At 39.5% G+C, this 27,694-nt stretch overlaps 2 protein-coding genes across 7 annotated transcripts in view; one reads left to right on the forward strand and one right to left on the reverse strand.

Moving 5' to 3' along the window:
• The window catches only part of LOC112563258 (potassium channel subfamily T member 2-like), a 50,342-nt gene extending 41,424 nt beyond the window's left edge, over positions 1 to 8,918 (forward strand). For all 3 annotated transcript variants that reach the window (XM_025237093.1, XM_025237095.1, XM_025237094.1), the window contains 8 exons: positions 98 to 232; positions 802 to 913; positions 1,300 to 1,404; positions 1,692 to 1,775; positions 2,063 to 2,209; positions 2,435 to 2,579; positions 3,077 to 3,161; positions 3,752 to 8,918. In XM_025237093.1, coding sequence (XP_025092878.1) covers positions 98 to 232; positions 802 to 913; positions 1,300 to 1,404; positions 1,692 to 1,775; positions 2,063 to 2,209; positions 2,435 to 2,579; positions 3,077 to 3,161; positions 3,752 to 4,046 — 1,108 coding nt within the window. In that variant the 3' untranslated portion in view covers positions 4,047 to 8,918. The remainder of the gene's footprint in view (positions 1 to 97; positions 233 to 801; positions 914 to 1,299; positions 1,405 to 1,691; positions 1,776 to 2,062; positions 2,210 to 2,434; positions 2,580 to 3,076; positions 3,162 to 3,751) is intronic.
• On the reverse strand, positions 6,600 to 26,915 carry LOC112563259 (ras-related protein Rab-32-like). 4 transcript variants are annotated; one of them, XM_025237099.1, is made up of 6 exons: positions 26,768 to 26,915; positions 13,954 to 14,079; positions 13,725 to 13,803; positions 12,849 to 13,030; positions 12,503 to 12,646; positions 6,600 to 11,335 (listed from the first exon to the last, which is right to left on the reverse strand). In XM_025237099.1, exons 1-6 carry the CDS (start codon positions 26,768 to 26,770, stop codon positions 11,222 to 11,224), a joined length of 648 nt encoding a protein of 215 aa, XP_025092884.1. In that variant the 5' UTR covers positions 26,771 to 26,915; the 3' UTR covers positions 6,600 to 11,221. The 4 variants fall into 4 exon arrangements, with proteins under 4 accessions (XP_025092884.1, XP_025092882.1, XP_025092883.1 ...); XM_025237097.1 differs by lacking the exon at positions 26,768 to 26,915 and adding an exon at positions 22,510 to 22,734; XM_025237098.1 differs by lacking the exon at positions 26,768 to 26,915 and adding an exon at positions 22,202 to 22,255.
• Between the last annotated feature and the right edge of the window lie 779 nt (positions 26,916 to 27,694).

A 27,694-nucleotide genomic window follows, 5' to 3' on the forward strand; every position in this document is an offset into this window, starting at 1 on the left:
GGAATGATAATATGGTATTGTGAATACTAATGTTGATATTAATAAACTCTGTTGTTTACGTTAATGCCACTGAGAACTTGTTTTAAATCCTGTGCAGTCTGGATGACCTGTTGCGGGCAGGCGTTAACAAAGCTCTGCACCTGGTGATCTCGCACATCCAAGGAGTTGGTGTTGGAGAAGAGGAGAGTCTAGATGATGCAGAGACAATTGTGACTGTTCAGAAGATATCACGGTATGTATCTGTTCATTATCATACCTTGTGTTTGTATGCAAGTGCCTAATAAATAAGTCAAATAGCATTATTCAGAAAATATCATGTTTGTTATTAACATGGCTTGTGTGTATGTCCAGATAAAAATGTTGAAAGAAAATATTAAAATATGTTTTAGACTACTAAGACAATTGTCAATGTGTAAAAAAAAAATATTATGTATGGACAGGTGTCTAGATGAAATTTGTCATTGTGTCAAGTGTCAGAGTGTAGAGAATATGTGGATATAAGTATTCCGTTTTAAAGGAATTTTGTTTTCCTGCCAAAGGTTCTATTATCACTTAACAATGTCTTGGATTATATAAACATTAGAAATAGACATTTCCCTTAATTTATTCTTGTGTTTCAAGGAGTATTGACCACATGGATGTGATATACAAATGAAGCACAGTAAATCTTTGTGACATTTACCCTGTGGATTATAATCTGTGGAATGCATTGATGGTTAAATGTATAACATATATTACAAATACTACTTCAGACTATGGTAGATCTCAGGTGAACACTTATGACATATTTATGTGTTACAGGCTGTTCCCTAATGTGAACATTATTACTGAAGTGCATGAAGCATCCAACATGCGATTTATGCATTTCCAGGCTCGAGACACCTACACACAGGAAATTGCCAGATTAGAGAAGGCTAGTAGTAGTTAGTGTTAATGATATGGCACATACATAGAGAAAGTAGCTAGTTAGTAAACATGTACATCACTTGCTGATGGGGCACATACATAGAGCAGTAGTTATTTAGTAAGCTCATAATTTGCTTTTTGCAGAGTACATGGGTACAAAATCCAGGGTTTTATGAATTTAGAAAGTGGAATTTTCTCGGATTACAAGCTAACATCTGTGATAAATGAATTGTGAAATTTTGTATTACAGGTTTAGCTACAAGTCCTGTCCTAATTGTTTATTTCTCTTTTAGACTTTAAGAAAAAAAAATGATTGTATTAAATTTCTTAGTCTTTCAGTGATCAATGTAGGTGACGATCTGCTCAAATTACAGTTCCATTATTTTCTTCTAGAGGCTAAAGGAGAAGACGACTTCTAACCTGCCATATTTGTTTCGCCTTCCTTTCGCTGCTGGTCAGGTATTCAGCTCCACCATGCTGGATCGGTTGCTATACCAGGTAATATCATCTGCAACTGGCATAAATGTCAGCTATTAGTTCTGTTGGCTTGCATCTTCCTTATACTACTGACAAAATAATTTCTGATAAAAACCATTTTCTTGAATTCACTGGTGATAAATGACAATGATAGTGTTGTGCATGCAAGGACAGTTTAAAGTCTTGTATGTGTAACTCTGGACATCGGAAGAAACAAGTTTTCTATCTATGCACCTCTTTGATGAGAGACAGTGGAAGATTAACTGGTGGAAAATAAGAATTTGTTGTTTGCTGTTTTCTGTCCACAGACGTTTGTAAAAGGCTACCTGATAAGTTTTGTGCGGTTGCTGCTGGGAATTGATGCTCAAGAAAACTCTGGGCACCTGTCCAGTGTAGGTAGAGGTTATCTAGTAGTAAATTGTCTCTGTCCATCACTTGTCTGCTGTATAAAGAGTTATGAGATAGGAGTCTAATGCTGTAAACACTAAAGCTGGGCATTTAGTACGATTGGTGTCTGTGGAAAAACAGCTGCCTAAATTCTAGGAACCTGTCTTAGACTTCTCTTGTAGGCTGCTATGGATGTGTAGATTGAGGTCTTTATTGTCTTAATCTGGCTTGTGAATTGTGAATGTATTTTCTCTTACATCTTGTCATCTCATGTTATGTCTGTTTCTTTCAGGTTCGAGTAAAGCGTGCAACTATCAACCAGTTTCCAACATACGGTGATCTCTACCAAGGCCTGTGTTCTACCACTGGTGAGATTCCCATTGCCATCTACAGGACAGAGCGACGTGCAGGTCACAGCATGGAGGCACTGGCAGCAGCTGTAAGTTGATAGTTAATAAATGATCATTTCTCAGGAAGCATATGTCAGAAAAGATAGTTGTTTACATAGCTTTACCCTAGCATGCCATTCTAACTCAACAGAATGACACAATGCTGTCAGCATTTTTTCACTCTAGCACTACTGAATTAAAATGAAAATATAAAATTCTTTATTCAAATTATTTGTGGACAAGTCTAATAATTTGATGTATTATGTATTCTTTAGGCAGAAAACAACAATCGCAGTTTCATGAAGGGTCGTCCCTCCATGCCAAGTGGTATCTTCCATCGAGCAGAGCGCGATCATCTCAACTTAAGCGATCTGGTAAATGCGCGGCTCAAGCGCCTTCATCTTGCTGGAGAAGAGCCATGTGAGTTATTCCCACTATTTGAAGCTTTGTTAAAAGAATTCATTCTTGAAGTAAGAAAAAATCTTACTAGGATTGTTTGCATAGACCCTGATTAATAGACATTAATCTCATGTTTTCCAAAGTGCTTTTTTAATGATAGCTACTTATAGGGTGTGCGGATTTGTCTTTCCCTGCATCTTCTTTTTCTGTTGTAAAATACAGAGATAGAGAGATGATAGCTAAATCAAGTGTTGCTTTAATTGTTTGTTTGTTGTCTGTATTCACAAGGGTCTAAGAATTCACAGTATGTACTACAGGGCACACCACTCAGGGATGATGTTATAAAGGGTTGTTTCTCTGTCAGTACAGTAAGTGAGGAAAATTACATTTTGGAGGCAAACACTGCAGTTACTGCCAAGAACAAAAGTGCATAGATGTTGTATGTGTTTATTCTTGAGGGGATGGTCCGTACATTGAACAGTTAACATTGTGACATATGATAAAAATGTGCCTTACAGATGTGATCAAGAAACCTCCCAAGACTCTGTCCTATGTGATTGTGAATCCATCGCCCAAGAGAAAACTGAAGAGTGGAGACATGATGTGGGTTTGGTTATTTGATGTCTCTCCCTTCTGTACTTTCTAATCTCAGCAAAGCATACATGCTCTAGTTTGTGGATATGTACTTCCTCACCTCAAAAAACAGTGTGTGGATCTGCAATCTTCACCTCCTTACTCTAACAAAGCCTATATCATCTAGTTTTTTGTCATATTCAGTGTCCATTAATGTTATCATTTTATTCAAATGGAAACCATTATGCATTCATTCAGAATTGTGCACAAAGTTCACAAACCAGAGCTTGTACAGTATTTGATAGTGATTGATTTCTTGTGCAACTGTGTACTTTGCCTACATTTTGCAAAGCTCTCTTTGTTCTTTCATTTGAATTCAGTACATAAAAACAAAAATTATATTTCTTGCAAAACCTGTCACTTAAATGTTTAAAAAAAATACTCTTTAAAACAGTTTGTGAATGATGGTTGCCTTTATTGTGTAAATATTGGAACATATTGTACTTCATGTCACTACTGTTCTAAATGTTCAGTTGCACTGCTTTTTGTCTGCATTCAATAAATTAAAGTTGTATATGCTGAATAATTGTTAATCTGGCATGTGGACAAAATATTTGCAGATATGTCATTCAGCCAAGTGCCATGGTTGCGGTGCCCAACAAGCTCCGATGGCGGTCATCAATGCGGAGGAATGCAGCACATGTTCACAGACCTTCCTCAGACCCTAGCCCCCTGGAGAAAGAAAATGGTACCAGCTCATCAGGGACACGCATCAAATGGAACATTGGACCACACTCGCCTGTTTCAGTGAGGAAATCACCTCAATCAAAGACTGCTTCGGACAGACACCGATCAAAATCAGAATCTTCTGCAGAGAAGAAAAAAGCAGAAGAATTACTTATGCACAACTTGTGAAAATTAGCGTTTCCTGGTGTGTATGTGTGTTTGTGTTTGTGACATTTTTATGCATGTACAGGCATACATCCTGGAAGAACTCATCATTGTCCAGAAATGTGAGATTCCAGCAGTGTATATAAAATAGAAACTGATGTCAAAAATGAACCGTGTGACAGATGGTGTCAAGCTAAACAAGAGCGTTTCCACAAAATAAGGGAATGCTTGCGGAAATCCCAGAAAAGAACTAGAGACTGACTGAAGTCATGGGGAAGTATGAGATTGGTGGTTCTCAAATACCAAGTTTGTCCATTGGACTTTTTTTTTACCTTGGTTGCTGTGTCATAATGACCTGGTAGGCCCTTGTAAAGTCAAATTTTGTTTATGAAATCAGTTGATTGTAAAGAAAATGTTATTTTTAGATCAAAAGCCTGAACTGATTTGAAGACTGTATATACTTTAAAGAGATTTTTGTTGAGCATATTTGGAAATTTCACACAATGTTAAAGATACTTGGAAGCATATGTGCCCCATTGCACATGTTGTCATGTAGTTATATTGTACCATTGATCAATAGAATTATATAAATTTGTCTGTAGTAGAAACCTGATTGTAGACTTTTGTCTTAAGTCACTATAATGCTGTGTTACTTTGGCTATGTTAATAGCAGCTTATAGATTCTGCTTTGTTCTAGGAAATTTATTATGCCTGCCTCTTATAAACATAAGAGGATGCTGAAGGGTCTGCCAGTAATCCTCCCAACTCCCCCTCCTTCCTCCCAGTTTTTTCTTTTTTCTCATTTGTTTTGGCACAAACCAGGATCTGACAGCATGACGGCCATGTGCCAAAAGTACTTGTGATATAGCATGCAACAGTATTCTTGAGAGCTGTTCTTGATGTTATCGTTATTGAGAGGCCAGTTGTCTTCAGGGACCACATCAGCAAATTTTTTTTAAACCTATGTGAAGATGTAGTTTTTATTTGCTGAGACTTTGGCCATAGCATCAGTAAATACTTACATTGCAGTAGGCTTGGAAAATTGGTTCAAAGGGTGAGTACTCAGCTAGACGAGCTGTGTAAGGGAATGTTCAATTTCTAGGTCTTCTTGTGCTGGTACACAAAAAGTGGTGGGAAGCTTGCCTTAGATGGCTGCCATTGTACATAGTCATCATCACCACCACCATTGCATCCTGATCCCTGATTGACCTTTTTTATTACACCTGGACGATATTGCAGCTGACCCATGCTACTACTTTTGGTTGTTAATATATAACATTAGGATAGTAGCCATTTATTTTAATATGTACAGAGATTTTTGTCTTTATATTGTATGTTCAAGAGGTTCATTATATGAAGAAGAGCTATTTTTGCTGCCTGTATATATTTTGATATGAGATTCAGTGTAAATAATTATTTTGTTAACATTCCTTTACTAGAGCATGATTAATAGTGCTTTGATGTTCACATGCATGAAGACCAAAACTAGAGTATAACTTAAAAATTTTATGAGTAATAATTAACAAAAAGTCATTTCAAAATCATTCCATCCTAGGGCCTGGATTCATTGGCACCTCAGCCAGTCAGTCCACTCTTTCTACTTTGTTTTTTTTTTTTTTTTTTTTTTTTTTGAATTGCACTGCACATCATGTGGGGTGCAAAGTCTATTTCCTTCGTGCATGTGGAGATAAACTTAGCATTCCACATGTGTAATATCACTAGGTAATGCTACCACCCCAGTTTTAAAAAAGGGTGGGAATTTAATAGCATAATATCTGAAACAAGGAATATGAAGATGCACAAAAAAAGTGTGAAAGATGGATAAAGGTGGAATCTCAGTCTGGATCTTTTGTTAAAAGATTTTGTTCAAAATTGTTAAAAGCTGTCACTTCCTTTAGAAGTATTTCAAAGTTGTACTTATTGGTGATAATTTAGACTACAAATTTCGTTTCTCTGTATGTGTGTGTGAAAGTGCACATTAGTATATTCTCCAGGTCACATGGATTAGGTTTCATACCAGTATGTGTGGGTGAATGGATAATTATTTGAAGTGCAATGAATAGATGTGAAGTGAACAAAGGCTTGTGTAGTACGATCAGCTAAAAGTATAGAGAGATTCATGGGTAGGGGGTTGGATGATAAAATCAAAAACATGTTCTTTTTCACTGTCCAGTCTTCAAAGATATTTTTTCCATTCATGCCAGTTGCCTTAATCACTTGTGTTCATTTTGTACTAGCAATGGTTTCACTGTAGTGTGTAGGCTTTTGCATGAAGACACCATTTTGTGTGCGCATGCGATATTAGTGTCTCTGAAATATTTACCAGAATCTGCAGATTTGGGACTGTTCTGGTGTCACATTAAAATTCTTTGAAACCACATATAAAACAAACATCCTACTTTAAAATTCGAGCTGAGTTGTGCCTCTGGGGTAATTTTGATTTTTTTACCCAGAGATGCAACATATTTAGTGTGGGTTTATCATTTCTGTACTTAATACTGGTATTGGAATGTTCATGTGCACAAATTTATTTTGTTCATCATCATATTGCCAATTACCAAAAGTCAACCAGACATGAAAATTTGTTATTTTTAATTGCATGCAAGATGCTGGGAAATATCTGAATTACAAAATAATTCCAGTATTTTTACTGTACATCAGAAGCTTGAAAATTATCATGATCTGATTTACAAAAGTTTTTCCATCGTTGTAAGTACACAATATGCTTAAAAATATATTGATCTGGTTTACAAAAAAAAAAGTCACTTAGGCCAGGCAGGCTGCAGTGCTCTTACTAGGAACTATTGGACAAGAACCAATGCTGTAGGGAAATTAGCTTGTCAATGTCTAAGCACTCATAGTCACAAGGAAAAATAGATGTCATTACCAGTTTTAAAATCCCAACATTAATTATGCAAGTATGGGTGTGTGCATGCATATATGTCTATAGCTTTATGTATATTTAACATAGGCTAGCAATAATAAACTGTTTATAAACATAATATTGCCAGAAAAAGTTCTAATCCTCAAGTCAGTTGTAATTTTCATAAATGAATCACACTTTCCATTAACGTTAAACTAATGGCTCAACTGATTCCCAAGCTGCGTCTTTGTGACAAAAATATCTTAAGTTGGTTTCCAGGAAAAAGACCCAACAAGTACAAAAGAGCTGCTCTTTTAACTAAGTGCACTTTCTTTTGGCTATCACAACCTTCAGACCTACCCTGTAGGTTCACTAGGTGCTATCTCACATTTTATCATATGATTTGCAAGAAAAAAACCCACCTATTGTGTGACAGAGACTAACAGTGTATCTGTCAAATAAATGGCAGTAGTCTGATGGGAAAAGATCGGTTCCTTGTCATTAATAAGTATTTTGCCCCCTTCTGATAAACAGTAATACCAAGCACACTGTAGGACATCTCTTACTGTTCCCTACGATCATCAGTTCCTGTGCAATACCAGGTGGGCTACAGAGAACCACATCTCGGTGGAAAAAGCACCATTAGAAACATTTAATTTGATCTTTGTTACTAATGAACACTTGGCTCTTTTTAATTATGCCCGATTAATCATAAAACAATGAACCATTGAAGTTCTTTTAAAAGAATAAAATATGCATAGAAACTGTTTCCACCTCCATCCTAATACTTCATATTTTCGAGTGAACCAGTAAAAGAGCAAGATTTCCCATTCCACTCATACACTCAGTTACTCCTTCCAACAAACTAACAAAATCATGTGATAAATACATTTTTGCCTACGACACTTGAAAAACTAAGTATCAGCAATGTCAAAACCAGCAGTGGGGAGGGGGAGAAACAAAAAAAGCATTGTGGGAGTTATAAATTATTAAAAAACTAACAAGATTTCATGAAATGCAGTTTCAACAAACAATCAGGAAGAAGCTCACATTCAATAATTACTGAATAGCTACACTTCAATTTTAGTTGGCGACTTATTTTTTGCAATTTATGAATTAATTAAACAGTATCCTGCCAAACATTTAACATAAGGTTATCACTGTAGACAATCTAAAAAAAAAAGAAAAACCCCCAAAAATGCTATTTCACCTCCACCAACCCATCCCCCTCCATCCAAAAAAATAGGCCACATCATGAAAGCACTAAATGTTAGCAGCTCTAGCTACATGAACAACTGAAGAGTTATGACATGATGCATCAAACCACCAGGTGCATGACTAGCACAAGGAAAGGATGAAGGCAAAAAAAAAAAATGTACAATGCTGATCACTTCAGTGGACAGGCAGGCCTAGCTCCAACTGTCTTAGGTCAGGGACACGAGTTATGTCATATGTCACTAGCACACTGTACACTCCACAACCTGCCAAACCATCTGTAAACCTGGCTATGATAGTAATGATTACCCTTGATGTAACAAGAAAAGGCTCTTCAACATTTTTGTACCCCACTATTTTTATACAAAATGATCCCTCATTGCCATGCCTTTGCAGAACACCTGCCAAAATTATCCCAGTCATGCAGAATTAAAACAAAAAACAAAACAGCCAAGAATAGGAGACAATTCAAAATGATAGCTGTTTTCTTTTTTCCACTATGTTTACTGATTATGTCCCATGACAAACCAGAAATGTAAAAAGTGCAAGTTTACAAAAAAATTGTTTTTTTTTCTGAAGCCTCCTTACATTTAGCCCAGCGGACATTAAGAAAATTGGAATTAAGAGATTTAGTCTACATATCAAGAGTTGCTGTAGGTAATTTTTCCTTGCTTGTTGGTTTTTAAACTCCTGATGGCAAGGTAGCTATTGCATGCTTGAAGAACCACACTTCCATGAAATGCTCTCTCTCAGAATGTTAAAAGGCAAAAGTCTCATCAACAGGATTATTATACAAGTACTGCTGTAGTACACTGGTGTTTATACTTAGTGAAAAAAAAACTTTCAACAAATGGCTTTCACTCGTGTGATCTTGAACTCAAGGGACATTTAACTTTTACACCTGGTGATATGCAAAATAAGAGGGTACGCTTTAACACCTGGAGACTTTTTAGAGACAGTTACATTACATCATTTGTGACTTTGAACCACTTCACTATTTTATTTGGAAAGAAATATAGTATAAAAGCATACATTCTCTTGGCAAAGATGTTTTTAATTGCGCACAAATAATCTACACCTTCTTTCACTTTATACATGCTCATATGAATATAACATGAGCAAACAAAATATCTGCGAAAAAAAATTGTACCATCATACGAAAGCAAGTCTTCATAGTCCCCCCTGCTGCATCTTGCAGCAGAAGTTAAATAACAGTACAAAATAACAATGACTTTACAAAGACTTATTACTAAAACTGATCAAACATCACAAGTGGAAAAAAATTGCTTGTAAAATTCTAACCCAAACTTAAAGCAGATTGGTCTTTTCATGTTAATTATACAGTTTTCCAGCGCCATTAATGATGTAGTTAAATGGTATGTACTTGACTGAAAAAGTAAAGTAATTTACTGCATAGAATGAGATCAATAAATTGCAGTGATGAAAAAATAAATTCTAAAATCACATGCAGATATGTGGCAGAAATAGAAAATAGCATAGCTAAATTATTTTCAACACAAGAAATATCTCCACAAACATCACAAAATGTCAGGGAAAACAACTCTAAATAGTGGTGGACTAAATGATTACTGGGATAAAGAATACACCAACTAACTTAGCTTCAATGGTACATTTTGCTGATTACAATCTGATACAGTTTGCTCTACTCAATTACTCATATTGTTAAAAAGGGTGCATTTCATAAGTAATCTGCAGGTCAGCACACTAAACTCTTGGGCTATGTTAATCCTCTATAATTAAAAGTTTCTTGTTCATAGAGTCAATGTGGTTTCTTTTGACCTCCACGGGAGGTGTACTATATCTGTAACTTAGCAGTCTGTAAGAAGTTTTGTACATTGTGACTGAGTAGGCTCAAGCTGATGTGATCCTGAAGTAAAGTTGATAGCAGACTGGCAGCAAATGGTGGTGAGCATCATGGCTGTGATTTTATTTAACAGAACCTGATAAAATATCAATTGGCCAGTTAACTACATTTGGTTTGATCTTTATTTGGGAGTGCGCTATAAGTAGGCCAGCTGCTGTCAAAGACATGCCTTTAAGAAACTGTTCTTAATCTCTAAATGTTATTTAAAAGCTCACTGTGCAAAGACACTGCCTACTTAAATCTCCTCATATAATCATATTTTGTGCAACAAACCCAATGTTCCTCCCTCACTGTTTGGCTGTTTTAAGGCAAGATTACAGATCTTGAAGCCTGAGTGTGATACATAAAGGGAAAAATGTCAATGAGCTAGCCATACATATAAAATGCTTAGTTTGATAAAAACTGGTGGTTTCTGAGGGGTGACCTCTCTAATCAAATACACAGTCAAACGTACAAGCTCAAGAATGTGCATTTTACTATACAGTCCACTCACAAAAGGCATAGTTTAAAAACATCACCAAGAAGCATCACGCTTTTGACATTTTTGATTATTTCTGTTGGTTTTTGTACACAAGCTACATCATTTGCCACTATCTGATTACCTGCTTCATGGTCTCACCTTACAAAAGAGACATAATTCCCTCAACAACTAATGAAAACAAAATGTTGGTTTCTTATTTACTATACAAGGAATGTGTGCTGCCTGACACAATCCTGGGTTAATGAAAAACCTCATGGTCTCTGAAAGGCATGTGAAGAAAAGGATGGAAATTTGTCTTGTGCATGTTTTCTCGTTCCCTTCCAAGTTGGGGAAACAGCTAAGGAAGGATGCGATAGCTGGGGGGAATGGATCATGAATTAGAGTGCTCACAGGCAATGATCGTCTCTCAAAATATCTGGCACACACTGAAGAAGTCTGGCACACCAAAATAACAACTGATAAACTTATAAATAGAATGTGCATTAAATGGATTGGGGAATCTAGCAGCACAATGATGAATCTGTGACCTTCTGTCAGAATAATATTTGGGTAATTCCCAGAAACAACCATTCATAAATCTACCATTCAGCTGCTTTCTTCAACAAATATAACATTTCATAAGTGGTCTAATATTATCGGGCTGCAATTTATGATCATAAGATGGTACATAAAATACCACACAAAATGCCAACAGCATCCGTGTGGGTATATAAGGCAAGGCAAGCCAAAGAGGTGCTATCAAATGTCTCTCAACATCAGCAACAACTTTTCCGTGCTGACGGACTCTGTGGCCCATTCCTCTCCAAAATTACTCGATCACGATCTCGTTCTTCATCACCCAGCTGCATTGCTTTATCTTTCTCCAAAATCTGAGATCATAAACCAAGTAAAATTCTTATCACAAAGAATGAAACAATAGGATTATTATTCATAATAATTCTACCATTTAATTATATATAAAACATAGATCAAATATATACTCTCTATATATACATCATAAAGACATGTATATATAAATCTATCATTTTTAAATATAATCACCTATATGAGCACCACACAATCCTATAGTTTACTATGAAATGTTACTTGCCACCATGATATGTAGTATAAAAAAAGTTCTCTTAGGAATTCTATTAGTTAATGATTATCATTCATAAATATTTGTATCAAATAGTCTCAATTGTCAGGGAAGATTCTGATTAGAAAATTGGGACACTTATCAATTAGCAGTTTGATTAGTAAACTGAAGTAAATTATTATTTGAGACACAATACATGATTTTCACCACCTGGTGAACAAGGAGCTACAGATTTATCACTAATCTTCGACAAGGATGCCAATATACAGACTGTTGTTAATCATCTTCTTTCAGAGTATTTATTCACTGAATTGCTGAAGGAGATGTAATAATTGCAGTATTATCTTCTAAATGGAAAAAAATCCTGTGTGTAATATATCCTGGTCAAAGAAGCAACAGACACTAGCTACTGCAGATATATATTGCTTCTTGATAGTTGATATTTTGAAAGAGTCTGTCACTGTTATTATTTATTCAGGTAGATATAAGCTAGGTCACCACAAAACAATTTATTATATTGTTTGCCTTTACATGCAGTTGTTTTGTTTGAAATATCACTACTATGTGACCCACATATAACAAAAATGAAGACATTAATGCTTTTCTTGCAAACACTTAAACTAGACATTAAAGAAAGCTAGGCATTGACGATACTTATGGTCTCAGGACTTCTTTCAGCTTTTTTTTACTATACACATTAACATTCCACAAACATACATGTATGTGTAACTTGTCAGATTATTTTTATCTTCTGTCCTCATTCAATGCATTGTGTAATCTGGTACACACTCAATTATCAGCATTTATCTGTGGTGTACAGATGGCACCAAGACACTGGAGTAAATCTAATAATAAAGATCAGGAGAACATAGTGGTGTACTAGTAGCAGTGTCTGTCAATATCAACTATCATGGCGGTAATGACAGGAAACAATGAGACACAAAGAATGATCACTCACTTTTGTAACTAAGAACCGCGCTGCATCATCGATGTTGATGTTTTCTTTGGCTGATGTTTCATACCATCCAATGAATCCCTTCTCCTTGCAGAACTCATCCATCTGTGCTGTATTGTTGACAAGGCCCTCCTTTGTCTGGTCACACTGACAAGCAAAAACAAACATAAATGGGGCAGGATATCAAGCAATAAAGTTGTAGAATGACATCTGTTGCTGAGAACTTCACCCACTAAACAGTTCAAACACAAATCAGTTTTCTAATCATTAAATGCACCATGCCAGTTGTAAGCACAGTTTGCAAATTAAAGATGTTACAGATAAAAAAAATTAAAATTCTTCCACTGACCTTGTTGGCTAACAAAACACAGGGCACAGGCGATCCATCGCTCAGCTGAACTTTGCTGTCAAGGTCATTTTTCCATTTTGTAACAGCATCAAAAGTCGAAGCTCTTGTGACATCAAAGACAACGAAGGCTCCAACTGCCTCCTTATAATATACACGTGTCATGTTTCCGAAGCGTTCCTGACCTATTATAAATGGGTAAATTCATAAGGGAGTAGAATTCAAAATAACTATGAGCTAATGATACATCTCTCTAAACCTCCTGAATACAGGAAGTCCCTAGTTAACGAACATCTGAGTTATGTACATCCGAACTTGCTACAAAGGCTATTAATGAAGAAATCCAAGTCACAAATAGTTCACAGAAACGAACATTGGAACTAGTCACCAAAGAATTCAGATTACTGTAACAAAGGGTGATATCCACCCCCTCCCCACCATCTTTTTACAAAATTCATTAATGTCATTAGTCATGCATAAAAACTAAGCTAATTATCACCTATGCCTAACTCTGAAGTATTCATGTTGTTGTAACCCTCAGTGGATTATAAGATAAAACCAGAGTCTGGCACACACAAAGACTGAAGACAGCAGACACAGTTTTCAACTCTGGAAAAAAGGTTGGCAGCAACCAGTCTTTAAGAAGTCTGCATCTAAGCTGGACATGTTGAAAGACAGATAAAAAAAACAAAACCCTGGTCCTTGGCCTGATTAAGAGCAGAATGTATCTGTATAGCTAACCAGTTATCATTAGCTGGTCATTAGGTGGTACAGATGTGTTCTAAATGAGCAGACTCAAGTTAGCGAGAAGTAAATTATTGTAAACATACTTGCAATTATATTCATACATAATTTTGATTACAACAGCATCATGTTCACCTGCAATGTCCCATAATTGAAGTCGAATGAGTGTGTCGGCATCCCAGTTTAGCACCTTCAGAGCAAAGTCCACACCAATCTAAATACACCTGTCAAGGATGATATGAGATCCATTTCTGCCACAAGGTAAAGAAAGCATCAGACATGCAGTTATGCCCAAGGTATGAAACATCAACTGTTAACTTTGCATGCATAAAGAGTTTTGTCCGAGGTGCACACACAAGGATACGGTAGCTCTGTAGTGCTGTGAAAAGAACTGGTGGACATATCGTTTGATGATAGATGTTTTTCCTGTTCCCAACTCTCCGATCACCAGAATTTTGTACAGGTGTTCCTTTTTGTCGCCTCCACCTGCCTGTGACAAGAAGGAACAAAAGCTTGTATTATCAGCAAGTACAAATCACTGGTCCAATGCTAGCAATTTTTTTTTTTTTTGGTGCTGAAAGATGTAGTGTGCATTTTCAGAAGCCACCAAGAACCAACATTGGGTTACCATCTGTGAAGTCTTGTTAATCTTGACAGTGCATTAAGGACAAGATATATATAATTATTGACAGGTTTGATAAAAGGTATGCCAGAGTGGCAAGATTTTCTCTATTACTGTTCCAGGGGTGACAATACATATTTTGAGTAGTTTTTCCCGTAAGCTGTGCTTTCCCTGGATGTGACACCTGATATTACCCTTTTGTGCAACACAAAAAAGAAAGAAAAAAAACCCTGTGCTAGTAATGTGGAATAGCTATATATAGCTGTCATCAGACCATTAACCATAAAACTTAAAGGTCTAGTGGAATGCAATTTTTTAAATGATTATCTAAAGCTCAAATATGGGGTAATCCCACCCACCCCTTTATTTTGTTCATCTAAAACAGTGGTTCTTAACCTTTTTTGAGGTACCGAACCCACAAGTTTCATATGCACGTTCACCGAACCCTTCTTTAGTGTCATCACTAATTGCGGCTGTGCCTCCGTGGCGGAGGCTCCGCCGAATCCCTGAGACCGACTCACCGAACCCCTAGGGTTCGATCGAACCCAGGTTAAGAACCACTAATCTAAAACATGGCTACATGCAATATCAATGTACACAGGTCAAAATCATGACGTCACGTTTGTACACAGATATGTCCTGTGAACACACTCTCCCGCTAAGGCCTTGACAATGTAAATGTATCCATGAAAAATTCTGATGGCTGTGTTGTTGAGCCATGAGGAAATAAAAAAGCAATCTGCTTAGGTTCCCATGGTGATGTGCCGCACGTACCACGTGATCGAAGACGGGGACATGCCGAAGACGCTTAGGGTACTGACCTGAGCTCATGGCAGTTCGTGATCTTGCATCGCATGGCTAGACCGCAACGATGTGCGCATAGCCGGTCTGGTCAAAGGTCAGAAAGTACGTGGAGCTATGTGCCTGTCAGTGTCTGTGGACTGTAGCAGACTTCTTCTACACTCCAATCCCACCAAAGATGTGACAACGTGTAGCAACGTACGTCACGTGCACAGAAAGGATCGTGCTTCTGCTTACAGCGGCAAAGTAGGAGAGACAGAGATGGGAGGAAGTCAACTCAAAACATGACAGATCACGGCAGGATGTCCCAGTGGTGGTACAGTGCTTACCGATCCGCAGGAAAATTGTCTTTGATATCGTGATAGCCATACTTGAAGCTGCTTGTCGACCACACCTGAGTCTGCAGCCGACACCATCCACAGCAGTCTCAGCAACATACTGGCTTCTCCCAGCCTGAGTATCGTACAATGGATACAACATGTTTCCAAAAAGATGAATGGTTACCAAGTCGAGTTGTACTCACCGTCTCTGCTTCCTTTTCCACTGTGGCTGCATTCAGTTTGCGGGCCAGTGCCTCTGGGATTCCTCCGCTTGGCGAATACATGGCCCTCGATCTTCGTGTCCGGAAGTGGATCGAGTGTTTCCCAGCAATGGAAACCAGGTGTGCACCTCGCTCAAAGATGGTCAGAAATGCGTTGCATGTATGCACTACTGCCAAGAATAAGCCACAATTCCCAGTCGTCAGATAGCCACTCTTCACAGGGGTCAGAAATGAGCCATGCTATCCTGCCCGTCACAAATAAACCAATAAACCTGGTTCTCCTGTCCGTCAGAAACGACCTACGATTTTCCCTGTCAAAACCAAAGATGTCTTTCAAACTGTCCTGTTTCGTTTATGGGTCTCTTGTTTGGGACACTTGCTCACATCGCTGTTGTCGTTGAACGGTTCTGGACACAGGATGAACAGTTCCGGTTTGTAGGAACCAAGTTTCAGATGTACCGATGAATCAGCTCTATGCACTGACTAGTTTCAGACGATCTGACAAACTATAGTTCCTGTCTTGACGAGCCTTCCTAGTGAACCACTTCAACCTTCTGCGCCTCTCCTTTCATCTCGGTAAGCCAGTCGCACCTGTTACTAAGCCGACCTGCAGTGTGAATGAATTTTTTTCCAGACTTGATTTGTGCTTCACGATGTGGGAATTCACTGCTGCCTGCTGCGCCCCGCAAGTTATAGGGTCACCAGAAAGCTAATCGCGTGACCTCGCATCATCCATGCGTGACCGTGCCCTCGACTGGTTCCACGAATGCTCACTTTCTTGTTTTTGCACTTTTCATACTCACAAACACTCGGACACACTTCCCGTGGGTGAGCTAGCCCCAGCACTGCTAATACGTGCTGGACAGTCCAGAGCAAAATGTGAATGCGTCTCGTGCTGGCAACGGAAGAAAAGGTCAAAGGGACTCCTCTGAAGATGCTTTGACGAGTCCACTAGTGCTCCGTTCGTATTTTCGGTTGCAAGCTGGAGCCCGCACACTACAGCCTTCGGGTACCGTTGGGAGATTCATTAGGCATTTCAAGCGAAGATCGTTTTGACACCAAGAAATGGCGGTCACTGCACGAATCACAAGACCAAGACTTCACACGTGATATATCCCCCGAGGCCGCCCAAGAGACCTCCCTGCTCCGTGGTTTCTGATGCCGAATAAAGGCGGCACTGCTGCAAACATATGCCTTTCACTTTTATAACCCGAATTCCTTGGAAGCCGGGTTTTTTTCTTCAAGGCATTAACCTGACTTCTTATTTCTGGGATGACGTCGGGATCGTAAATTCATGTCGGAGCTTAAAAAATAAAAAGTGCGCGGCGCGTGACCGGTTGCTCACGTGACCTGAAATAACTAGAGCGGCAAACGCAACAGATACCAGCACGTGATGTCAGTGCCTCTCCCTCTCTGTCTCTACTCCTCCGAGCAACGCAAATCCTTCTGTTCAATATCTGACCTCGGGAAATTTCGCAAAAGCATCCATCCCCCTGACTCACCACCCACCACCCCCAATCCCCTTGCATGTCAGAGAGAGAGAGAGAAAGAAAAAAAGCGAGAACACGCACGAGACGCCGGGAAAGTTCCGAGTGCACGGACCCACGCATGAGCACGCACACTGCAGTCCGTGTGTACAGCTCCTGATGGTCCCGGGGAAGGTGGGCCTGGCCCCCCCTGCAGACCTCGTTATTAGCGCTGCTGCCAACTTAGACGATCTCGTGAAGCCAAGCCCACCATGACAGATGAGCTGTGACAGCAGCACAGTGTTGTTTTTCTAGACCTCGTCTAGCCACGTAAACAGTCTGTACACTACACAAACTGAATCCACTCGGCCAGACGCCTTTTATTCTCACTTGAATGCACATTCTACATGACAACAATTAGGAAGCCGATTAAAGCTGGTTTAGGTAATGGTTTTTTTTTAAAGCTTTGGGATATATATTCTATAACAGATACACAGAAACACTCGGCAATAAGCTTCACGAAGGAAGGGAGAGGGAGGGCGACATGTAAGGGACACCAAAAATCGCCTAACCTTGTTTCAAAAGAAGTACTATAGCATGCCCAGCTTAAAACAAATTACTATTATTTAATATTTGGTTAATCTCGAATTTCACGTTTGACAACAAATCTCTAACATATGTATTTGATGGCTACAAGTGATCAGCAATCATTACTGGCCCAGTTTCACTTGTCTTCAACAATGTGACAACTATTCTAACTGAAGGTGACTGGAGTGAGAAGGGGAGGCAATTTGCTTCGCTCACCCCTCCCACTTAAACAAAAACTGCAACAAACCCCCAAAACTCGGAAAACCACTGGCTCCAGAGTGTATAACTCTTCTAGTCTGCACATGCGCTAGAATAGCCAGTAAGAAGGTACTTCATTCCTCAGGGTGGGGTAGGGGACCACCCAGTAGTGTAGTGGTTAAAACACTCGCTTGTCACTACTAAAGTAACTTCTCTGGGTTCAGATCTCGTCTCAGGTCACTGTCTGTATGTGACACCTGTTCACAGTTTGTCCGATTACTCAGATTTCCTACTCCTTCCCTCTCCCCAGTAGTGCGAAATAATCTCAAGGTGGAAGCACTTTCTTGCTAAATCAACCAATCAGCTAATCAACCGTTTCTTCCTTCTACCATCCAGCATGACGGCAGTCAACTGTTACAGAGCACTCAACTGTTACAGAATCACTAACAAACAGTCGAATTCTTGTAGTAAGATCATCAGGTTCCAATCACTGAGATTCCAGATTCTGTTCAAGAATTTCCGGACAGAAATACTGGAGGCAACCATCAGCATGTTGAGGCAGTCACAGACTGCTCACAGGTATGTGCTGATATGATGTTAGTTTTCGATCGGATCGAGGGTTTTAACCATACGTTAACGAATAACATGTTGAACATGCATCAATTGCCTGTCTTTTAATGTTTGTCTTCATGTATCGTCAGTATAGCAATTCTACTGTTTTTTTAATTAACAACTTTCAAGAAGAGAAAGTTTTGTGTTTCACAATGTTAGAGGCCGTGATTATGGCATACGAGTGCTACCGTAATTATAACTATGCATCTACCCTTCATCCCCACCCCACTCCTATCTTCTCCTGACCCATGTCGTCAGCAAGTTTCTTTCAACTGAACCTCCAACAGCCGCTCAAATGTCGGTCGGTGGTGAACTGAATGATCACGTGTCCCTTATCATCATATGACAGGACACAGGGCGCCCCAGTTTGCTAAGTAGGACGGCTTTGTGACTCTAGTGCTATCGGAAGACAGAAAGAATATCAGGTCTTTGGTAGTCACGAACAGTAAATAGCACTGAATATAGGTATTTCAGGTACATAATGTATTAAAAATACTTTCCAAATCACGCATGAAAATTTTTTTTTTAAAATTAAGAAGTCAATAATTCATCGTTTGTTTTGATGAGTATAGCGCCCAAAATTTAAGTTCTGTCCGTAAAACGAAATAAAACTATTCCAGCCGGAAAACTTTCCCGACAGTTCTTACATCATTCGACGACGTATGTCCGGTTATAAGGTGTGACTTTATTCATCCCAGAGATAAATTAGTAGCAAGAGTTCGAAGTACACAGCACAACAACAATCAGAAATACAATAACACATTCATACCCACCACACCAGAAAGACACTCGTACAATCGCGATTCAGGCTCGCTAATAATCACATTTCATTCACACATAATAACATTCAAAAGTCGCACGGCCGCAACCACAAAGGACAGCCTCAATGTATTGGTTGTGCATGCAGGTAGACAAACAACTGTCCCGCTAGCGAGTGCCTGTCGTCATACGCAACTCATGAACATGTCTGGTTGTCATGCCGAGTGTGAAGGTAATAACTGTGAGAAGGTGTATATATAACATATACAAGACATCCAAGCTGGTCTTGTCCTTCACAGTGAACTGATATAACAACAGGTGAAGGAGAGAACAGAACACTCCTTATATGAGATGTATAAAATAGCTGAAAAAATCTCTCGGAGACCGAGGCAAAATGTAAGTGTTTTCCTTAAAAACCAGGTTTTCTTTCCTACAATGTGTTCCGTTTGATCCATTTCTTATTTTGTCAACGTTCAGAGTGAGTCAAACTTTGTTTCTGTAACGATTTGAAACGGTTTTTATTTCGCTGCTGTGCTGACGTCAGTGGCGTCAACAGGTTTCTTGTGTCAGGGCTGAAAGCGCCGCATACTAAGTAAGATAACATATGCTTATTCCAGTCTTTCAGACAACGATATGAGTTTTAATTTTACATATGCTTATGCCAGTCTTTCAGACAGCGATATGAGTTTTAATTTTAAGAATAAGAATTTCTTCACTGACCAAGTGATATATTATATCTATACACACACACTATATGTATACAGGAATTGGACATGACTGTTGCGTGCATGAGAATCAGCCTTTCTAAATACATGAGGCCCCTCTCCCAACAAAAAAAAGCAAAAAAAAAAGCATCACGTGTTTCCCCTATTAAGTGCAGGCTTAGCGAAAAAAACAAAAGGCGGAAGTTTTATAGTTTACTTCTGTATATATGAAAGCACTTCATTCTTGGTCTGGAGTTGTCAAAAAAGGAGAGAACAACGGAGTTCATTTTAGAACATCTTAGGTAAAAAAAAAAAAATAATAATTATGAACTTTGAATTTGTCGTTGTTTGGTATCGCTTACCACATATTCCTTAACACTAAAGAATACACAGCCAGTGAAATAATCTGCACTTCTAGTAGTACCAAAGAAGCACTGTACATGTTATTACAAGTACGAATACTGTATTAGTCTGGCATTCTATTAGATACTGAATTTGCTATTGTAATTAAACATCATACACCGCGGTCCTAATTAAAAGGTTTAAGCTCTTGCTGTAGACAGCACAACTTGTAATTAATCTACTACATTACTCATGCTCAGCACTTTTCAACGACGAGGATGGCGGCGAGCCAACGCCCTTTGTTTGAAGAGAAAGCCTGAAGGTGTTTGTTAGTACGGCCACTCAAGGTGCACATCTAGCAGACGAGACTGAATGTTCCCAAGGCCAGCCTCCACCCACCCAGGCAGCCACATGTCTTACAAGAGGAGCCCGGAGGGAGGAGGTGAGGAGGGGTGAGGTGGGGTGAGGAGAGGGGGAGAGTAACAGTTACCGCCGGATCAGCGAATTCCTCCGCCCAGCCAAAGAAACGGTGCAAAGTCTGGCGTGGGACCTGTCCTCACATAGGTCTGCGGCTATCAAAATGACAAGGGGCACACAGTCGCATTCAAACAGCCTGTGACATGTTAGCGGCTACCTGAAACATGCACCCGCACGCACAACTTTCCTTCATAACATGCGCGCGCACATCCAGACGGAGGAAGTTTTATGAGCGTGAAATGGCAGAAAAGAAAATCTGCGTTTTCCTGCTAACCTCCAGAAGCGCTCTCTCTCTATATATACATATATATATCAAAAAGATGTATCCTTCTACAGGTCATCTTGCTGCGTTATCACAAGCACAGCTGGCTTGGTAGACACACCGTGTTTAATCACTATAATCGTATCCTACATCACAGATGTTATAATGTTTCACCCAAGCACTCGTCAAAGGGTGAGTTCAAACCCAGGCCGGTGTGAGACGAACGTTCGCGAGACTGGAGCGACGTGAGAAACTTACGGTGACGTCCGTGATCAGTGACGTCACTGCCCAACAGTTTAGCGGTCCTTGCGATCAGTCGCAACGGAACAATGGCGTCGGGTCGTGAGGTCCCTCATCCACGTGGGTTGGGAAGTAGCAGGTGGGGGAGAGATGAGGTCGTGGACGGGTCACCGTGATCTTGATAGTCAAGTGCCAGACGCCGGCTGCGTTGCGATTCGCCACACATGGCGACTGCTGCAGACCAGTAGTAGTGTTGACGGCGGTATGTATATATACGTCTGCACGTATAGCGGCCACAAACCGCTGATCTCTACCCCACCTCCATCTCCCACCCTCCTGCAAAACACACAGGTGGTGGGGTGGTGGTGTGAAGAGTTAAAGACACTGTCAGCAGAATGACTTGATCAAGGGGTTAGCCCCTGTCACGTGACCACCAACAGGTCAACTGTCATGACTCTTGTCTGTACTGCATCTCCCGCCTTGCACACAATCTTGTTTCGATGCCAAGCTTTCTCTGTGACCCTGAAAGTCTGCCACTCGTCCCCCCCTCCACATCAGCTCCCCTCCCCCGCCACCCCCCCCTCCATCACCTACTTCATAACGACGCTCTGCCCCGACCTGCGAGTCCCACCGGAAGTTGAACAAAGGGGTGAAGAAGTGCGCTTTTGCACCTGTGCCAGAAAGTATTATTGGTGTCTTTTTCGCGCTAGAGTGCACCCTACGGTGCGAACACACTCATGTCCTCCTCCCACCACACACACACACGGACGCACTCGATGACATAAATCACTACAATATATAGGCAGCTGCGGCTGTGGAGGACAATGCTGTTTGATACCCTCTACAGTCTACACGGCACAGGGGTTAAAGCGGTCTGCCTTGAGCCACCTGAATCGCAAAGAAAAAGAAAATGAAACAGAGAAACTGTGAGAATGATCGTCTTAAAAAATATTAAATACAAAAACCACAAAAACTAGAAGGAATAATATGTTCAACATACCTTGCTGCCAGACACTGATCCGTGTTTTCCCTCCTTCATTTCTCAAAATTTAGTTACAACAGAATGTCTTTTGGCCGAGCCAGACAAAACAGAAGGAAGGAAAGTGTATCGAGGTTTATACTGTGCCGCTAATCAGAATCGGAAAAAATATATACACTGCAAAACTAAACAGTACGCGATGAAGGGTCGCCATAAACCGAAATCGTGAAGTGAAAACGAAATAGGATTGTAGTCTAGAAGTGAGTGCATCTCATTGGAAGAAACTTGCAATGGCGCGAATAGACGGTTGGGTGGACTAAGCAAGGTACCTTGTCCGGCCGCTGGCCTCTCTCGTGTCCGTAAACAGCCATGAAGACCCGGTGGGAGAAGTCCATACGTTCGTCACCTGGTGACTGTTAGTCCACACACCACGTGTACTGATGCCACGGACTGTCACATCGCTACACCATGTCTATGCATATGATAATCGCATCCATACCCCAGTGCTGATGACAAAGTGCCACGTCTACACACCACCTGTGCTGCTGTCTATTCAAGACTTAAGATGATAGACTAAGTACTGGCCACTCCAAACTTTCGCACCACACACATATCTTTTCCCTCCAGTGTTACACCGAGTATAATCTTAAATTTTACTTTTGGGGGTGGGGAGGGTATCCGTGGGGAACTTATAAAAGATTGTCCCTGATGACAGTTTTACAACAAAACTCTGGTCCTCTAACCGACAACCATCAAGTTCTCGTCCAAATCTTAGCATTGTGAGATTAGCCATGTCGACACAAGCGCTCCCTCTGATTTCAGACGATGGGTGGATACATCATAATTTTGTGACAGGCCGCCTGAATCCAGGCCTTAATACGGACATGCGCAGAAGGACTACGTGAGGGATGGTTATTGTCATTGCGCACAAACACTTGACACGCCTTCATAAATAAAGGAAAAAATGGACAAATGTGCAATGCCCTTCACCTACATTCTTCTTCGCAGTGACAATCTTGTTTTCAAATCACTCTGGGACTGAGCACGCATATATATATATCATTTTTATTTCACACCCCAAGTGTTTTATTTGCGTACTTTAAACGCCATTTGTCAACAAGAAGTTGTACTGAGCATAGGTCAAACACTCGACACAAGGAAAGATCCTCCTATACCCACAAAAGGGCTTTAATGTCACCTAGGTCATGTCGAGCAGCTGTACGAGTCTTCGATCGTGATCTCTTTTTCTTCAAATTGAGATCAAGTGATAAGACTGTAGGACAAGTATTCTCCCACCCACCCCCTTCATCATATCTTCTCTGAAGGTATGGGACATAACAGACTTCTATATTTCGTGTTTTTCCTTGATTCCTTCCCGCATCCCCATTTTACTTTCAAGAGTTCGATCTGCCGACAACTGTCCTGTCTACCACAGCCGCTGATCACATCCGGGGACTGCTGGGGCCGTAGTTATGATGCGAGGGCAAGTCGTAACCCTAGGACAAGGACAAGTCTGGCTTCCGAAGTTATGAACTATATAAAGCGATGTCCATGTCCAGACCCGCGGATGATGCTTGAGCTGTGGTTATAAAGCGGCGGCAAAGATGTCCTGAAGTAAAGGAACATGAAGTAGTGTCCGCGAGGTCTGAATATCGCTTTATAATTTAAGAAACAATGCTTTTCCTCGAGTTCCTCTTTTCACCCTGACCTTACTCTCGCTTCGTTACGACGGTTAGTGAGTGTTATTCTCTACCCGCCCTCATCACATCCTGCTGCCTGTTATCACATGTGTGCAACCAAAAGCTCTCCATTGTGATGCAACGGAAGATGAGATCGGTCACGCAGCCTGGCCATGTCACTCGACATATAACTTCCGCAGTCGCGCATTTTACTAATGCATTGTTTATATTAGTCTCTGCCGACGTCAAGGACTGTTATTGGGGACACTTGAACAAGAAAAAAATTAAATATTTAATTACCACGTAGGCACACGTGCAACTTCAAATTGCAATCAAATGTCTTGAAAGTTCGTTTTTTTGGAAAGAGTTTTCTTAAGTAACATTCTTGCATGCAAGTCTACCTACTGATTTACCACAGAATGAAAATTTCAGCACAAAAGTTACTTATACATCATGACAGTGACATGCACCTCTTGATACACCCATACCTTAATAACAACACGGCCTTCTGAAATTCTCAGAAAGTGTAAATGTCCTTGAACTTGTACACTCTATTTTCAGTTCATTAACACCTGACTACTTCCTACTACAGATGAAAAGGTCATTTAAAACTCTTTTCTTCATGATCCATGATTGAATGATAAATGCAACACAATCAGCCCCATCACACACCTATCCAGAATCTCTTAGCTGCATTTACCCTCTTAACCTGTCTATCTATTTGTGTAAGCATGTTATCTCTACAGCTGAAGATATCTTAAACTGCCTCCATGCATGTGAATTCACCTGAGCACAAAAGTATTCAAGTATGCATGATCAAGTTTATGCCTTGAAGGCTAAACTTCTAATAGGAAAGAATGCTTCAAGTAAGGGGAGGGACAAGTCATGGTACTTGTTGGACCAGATAAAAACAATTCAAATGATTGTCAGGATAATATGATGTGTCATGCATAAAATGTTCACGTGCCTCACCACCAAACCATTATATCCAGCCTTAAGGTAGAAATTAAACTTTTAATGCACTAGAAGGACAGATAAGTGATGAATTATTCAATTAAATAAGCTGATTTCTGGCTCACAGAAGTTTTGCAGTGACAGATAATGGTCTATAAACAGAAGCACATGCATACCAAGCATGGGATTTGCTGAAGGCAATTTCATAAAGAAGATGGAGACACCTATAGCACTGTCTGCTAATGAATTAATGTATTTTTACAATATTTGCTGTTGGGATCTTACCTGAGTATGCATCAGAAAAGCATGATTAAAAAGGGAGAAACCCATGTAACGTCGTAATTAGCTGTTGGCAGTGTGTATGTGTTTTTTTGTTAAGAAAACTGCAAAAATCTGTTCAATCCTTACCTAATCTGGAAGGAATATTCATTTTATCTATGGGAAGATTGTGGGTATGTTTGGTTCCTGTATCTTGCTCCTGTATCTTACCTTCTGCTTTCTAAGATTCCTGTGACTCCAAAGAAAAAGAAAACTGCCTTGGAGAAGAGACTGTGCTATATACATTTGCTATGCTGAGCAAACATGGACAAGGTGGTAATCTGTGATGGTATCTAAAGGGGGAGATACAATGAGGTAATATGAGATGGTAGCAAGGGAGAGAGACAAGGTGGTAATTTGAGATGGTATCTATGGGGGAGAGACAAGGTGGTAATCTGAGATGGTATTTAATAGGAAGAGAACAGGAAAGAGTAGCTGGAAGGGAGAGCAAGCCACTAACATCACAAACACAAGTTTTGTCTCCCACTGTAAGAAGATAGGATATCACCCAGGCACATTATTGTAATGTTGACTAATATGTTCTCCTTTCCTTGCCCAAAATGAGATATCATTCTCAACAAGTTAGGATGATTGAAAGGGACACAAAGAGTTCAGCAAGTGCAAGATGAAATGGAAAGCAAAAGCTGACAATGAGATCATAGGGCAACTTAAAGAAGGCATCCAAGCTAGTTGCAAAACCAGAAAGACTTACAAGTAGTGTTCATTTCAGTGTGTATGGGGTGAAAACTTGCTAACAATTACCAAATGAAAATAATATGGCATAAAAGTACAAACAAGTATTTGTATGTATTCCAACACGAATTTCATGACATTAACATAAGAATAATTTTGGTCCGTTTTCGTTTTATATTTCAATTGTTGAAACATCCTCAAACCTTTATGGCTTGATAATAATTTTTATATAGTACAGAATCACGCTCACACATGAGCATTAAGTGATTGATGTAAAACTAGGTTAATGGGTAGTACACGAAGGAACTGAATGGACAACGATATGGATAAAGTACAAAAGACAAAGTTATCTCATTTGCCATGTTTTTACTGAATAACAAGACTTACGGTGTGCCCTTAAAGCCGTTATTAGTAGTAATAATGCAGATTTATTACATAGCCAAGTAATATATATATATAGTTAAGTTGTAAAAGATTTTAAAATATATACTGTCCCTCGTTATCTCTCCCTCTCTCTCACGCACGTGAATGTGTGTGTGCGTGCGCGGAGCTCATTAATGTCGCATCGAGATGTGTCGTCTGCTCGACCTACTTTCACTCTTAATCTCTGCCATGTAGCACACTATTCACAGTGTACAGTTTTGCTTTATATCAAAAGTAAAAACAGAGAGTGTATAAAATAAATCTTCATGTTGTCACATCTCTTATTTAGACACAGAAAATAGACTGTTACATGGTGTGTGGACTTGTATAGTGGACCTGATTATATAATACTTATATACAGTTTGCAGGCCAAAGGCCGACGTCGATTCAGAAGCGAGTCATTCGAATGGTGACCAGAAACACTTGGAACTTGTCAAATCAAAAATGACAAAGAAAACAGGTTACCATAAGTAAAGACCTTCAAAGAGAATAATAACAAAGGGTAATAGGCATTACTTACCATTCCTTTCGTATCGAATGCTCCCGTACACTAAAATCACATGACGGAATCTATAAATAGTAATCAGGAAAGGCTACTCTGGGAAGCTACTAGATGAACACAAACCATAAAGATGTCAGCAGCCTGCAACATTACATAAAATAAGTTCTTTCATTTGATTGTTCATAAATACGTGGAATAAGCTTGAAAGCACTAAAATTCTGCTGTCTTGATTTTTCCTGAAGCAATTTCACATGCCATAGCAACGCCCTTGTTTGCCCTAAAGGGTGGTGCAGGGGTGCAACTCTTATAGCGCTTGTTACAGCTACAGTGAGGGTTGGCTGGCCTAGGTTCAACCCTCGTCTAGGGCACGCTGTTCTTTCTCTGCATATGGCATGTATTTACAGTGCTAGGTTCCTTGCCGTGATATAGCTTTAGCTGATGGCATGGCGTAAAACATCAATTCCCCCTCCCCTCCTTAATTGTATATGATAGACTCTCGCTTCAACTCCATTAGTACTTAAGGTTGTAAGAGAATTATTAATTTTCAACATAATTTATATTTAAAGTTCTGCTGATAAACTAAGAGGTGTGTAGTTGTGTTGAATGTCTTGTATAGGTATGTCTGGCAATTGTGTACATATGCTCTGTTTGTTATGTTCATATTATGTTTGTATATGTGGTTGGGCTTGTGAGCAAAAGAAAAATTTGTCTTGGACTTCCTGGGACAGACAATAAAGTTTGATTTGATTTGAAAGTATAACTATTAAGAAGCAGGCATGGAGTAAAATTAAAATCATTATAAAATATATTTTTAAAACAAAATCAAAGACCAAATTTACAAAAATTTTTTATATTGTTTGTGCAAACATCTAAAATTTCATGCCAAGCTAGGCGAGATTTTGGAAAACAAGAGTGAAGTCTTCATAAGCCTTTACCGTTTCAAGG

Source organism: Pomacea canaliculata, linkage group LG4, assembly GCF_003073045.1.
Source record: "Pomacea canaliculata isolate SZHN2017 linkage group LG4, ASM307304v1, whole genome shotgun sequence".
In the NCBI taxonomy this organism is placed as follows: Eukaryota; Metazoa; Mollusca; class Gastropoda; order Architaenioglossa; family Ampullariidae; genus Pomacea; species Pomacea canaliculata.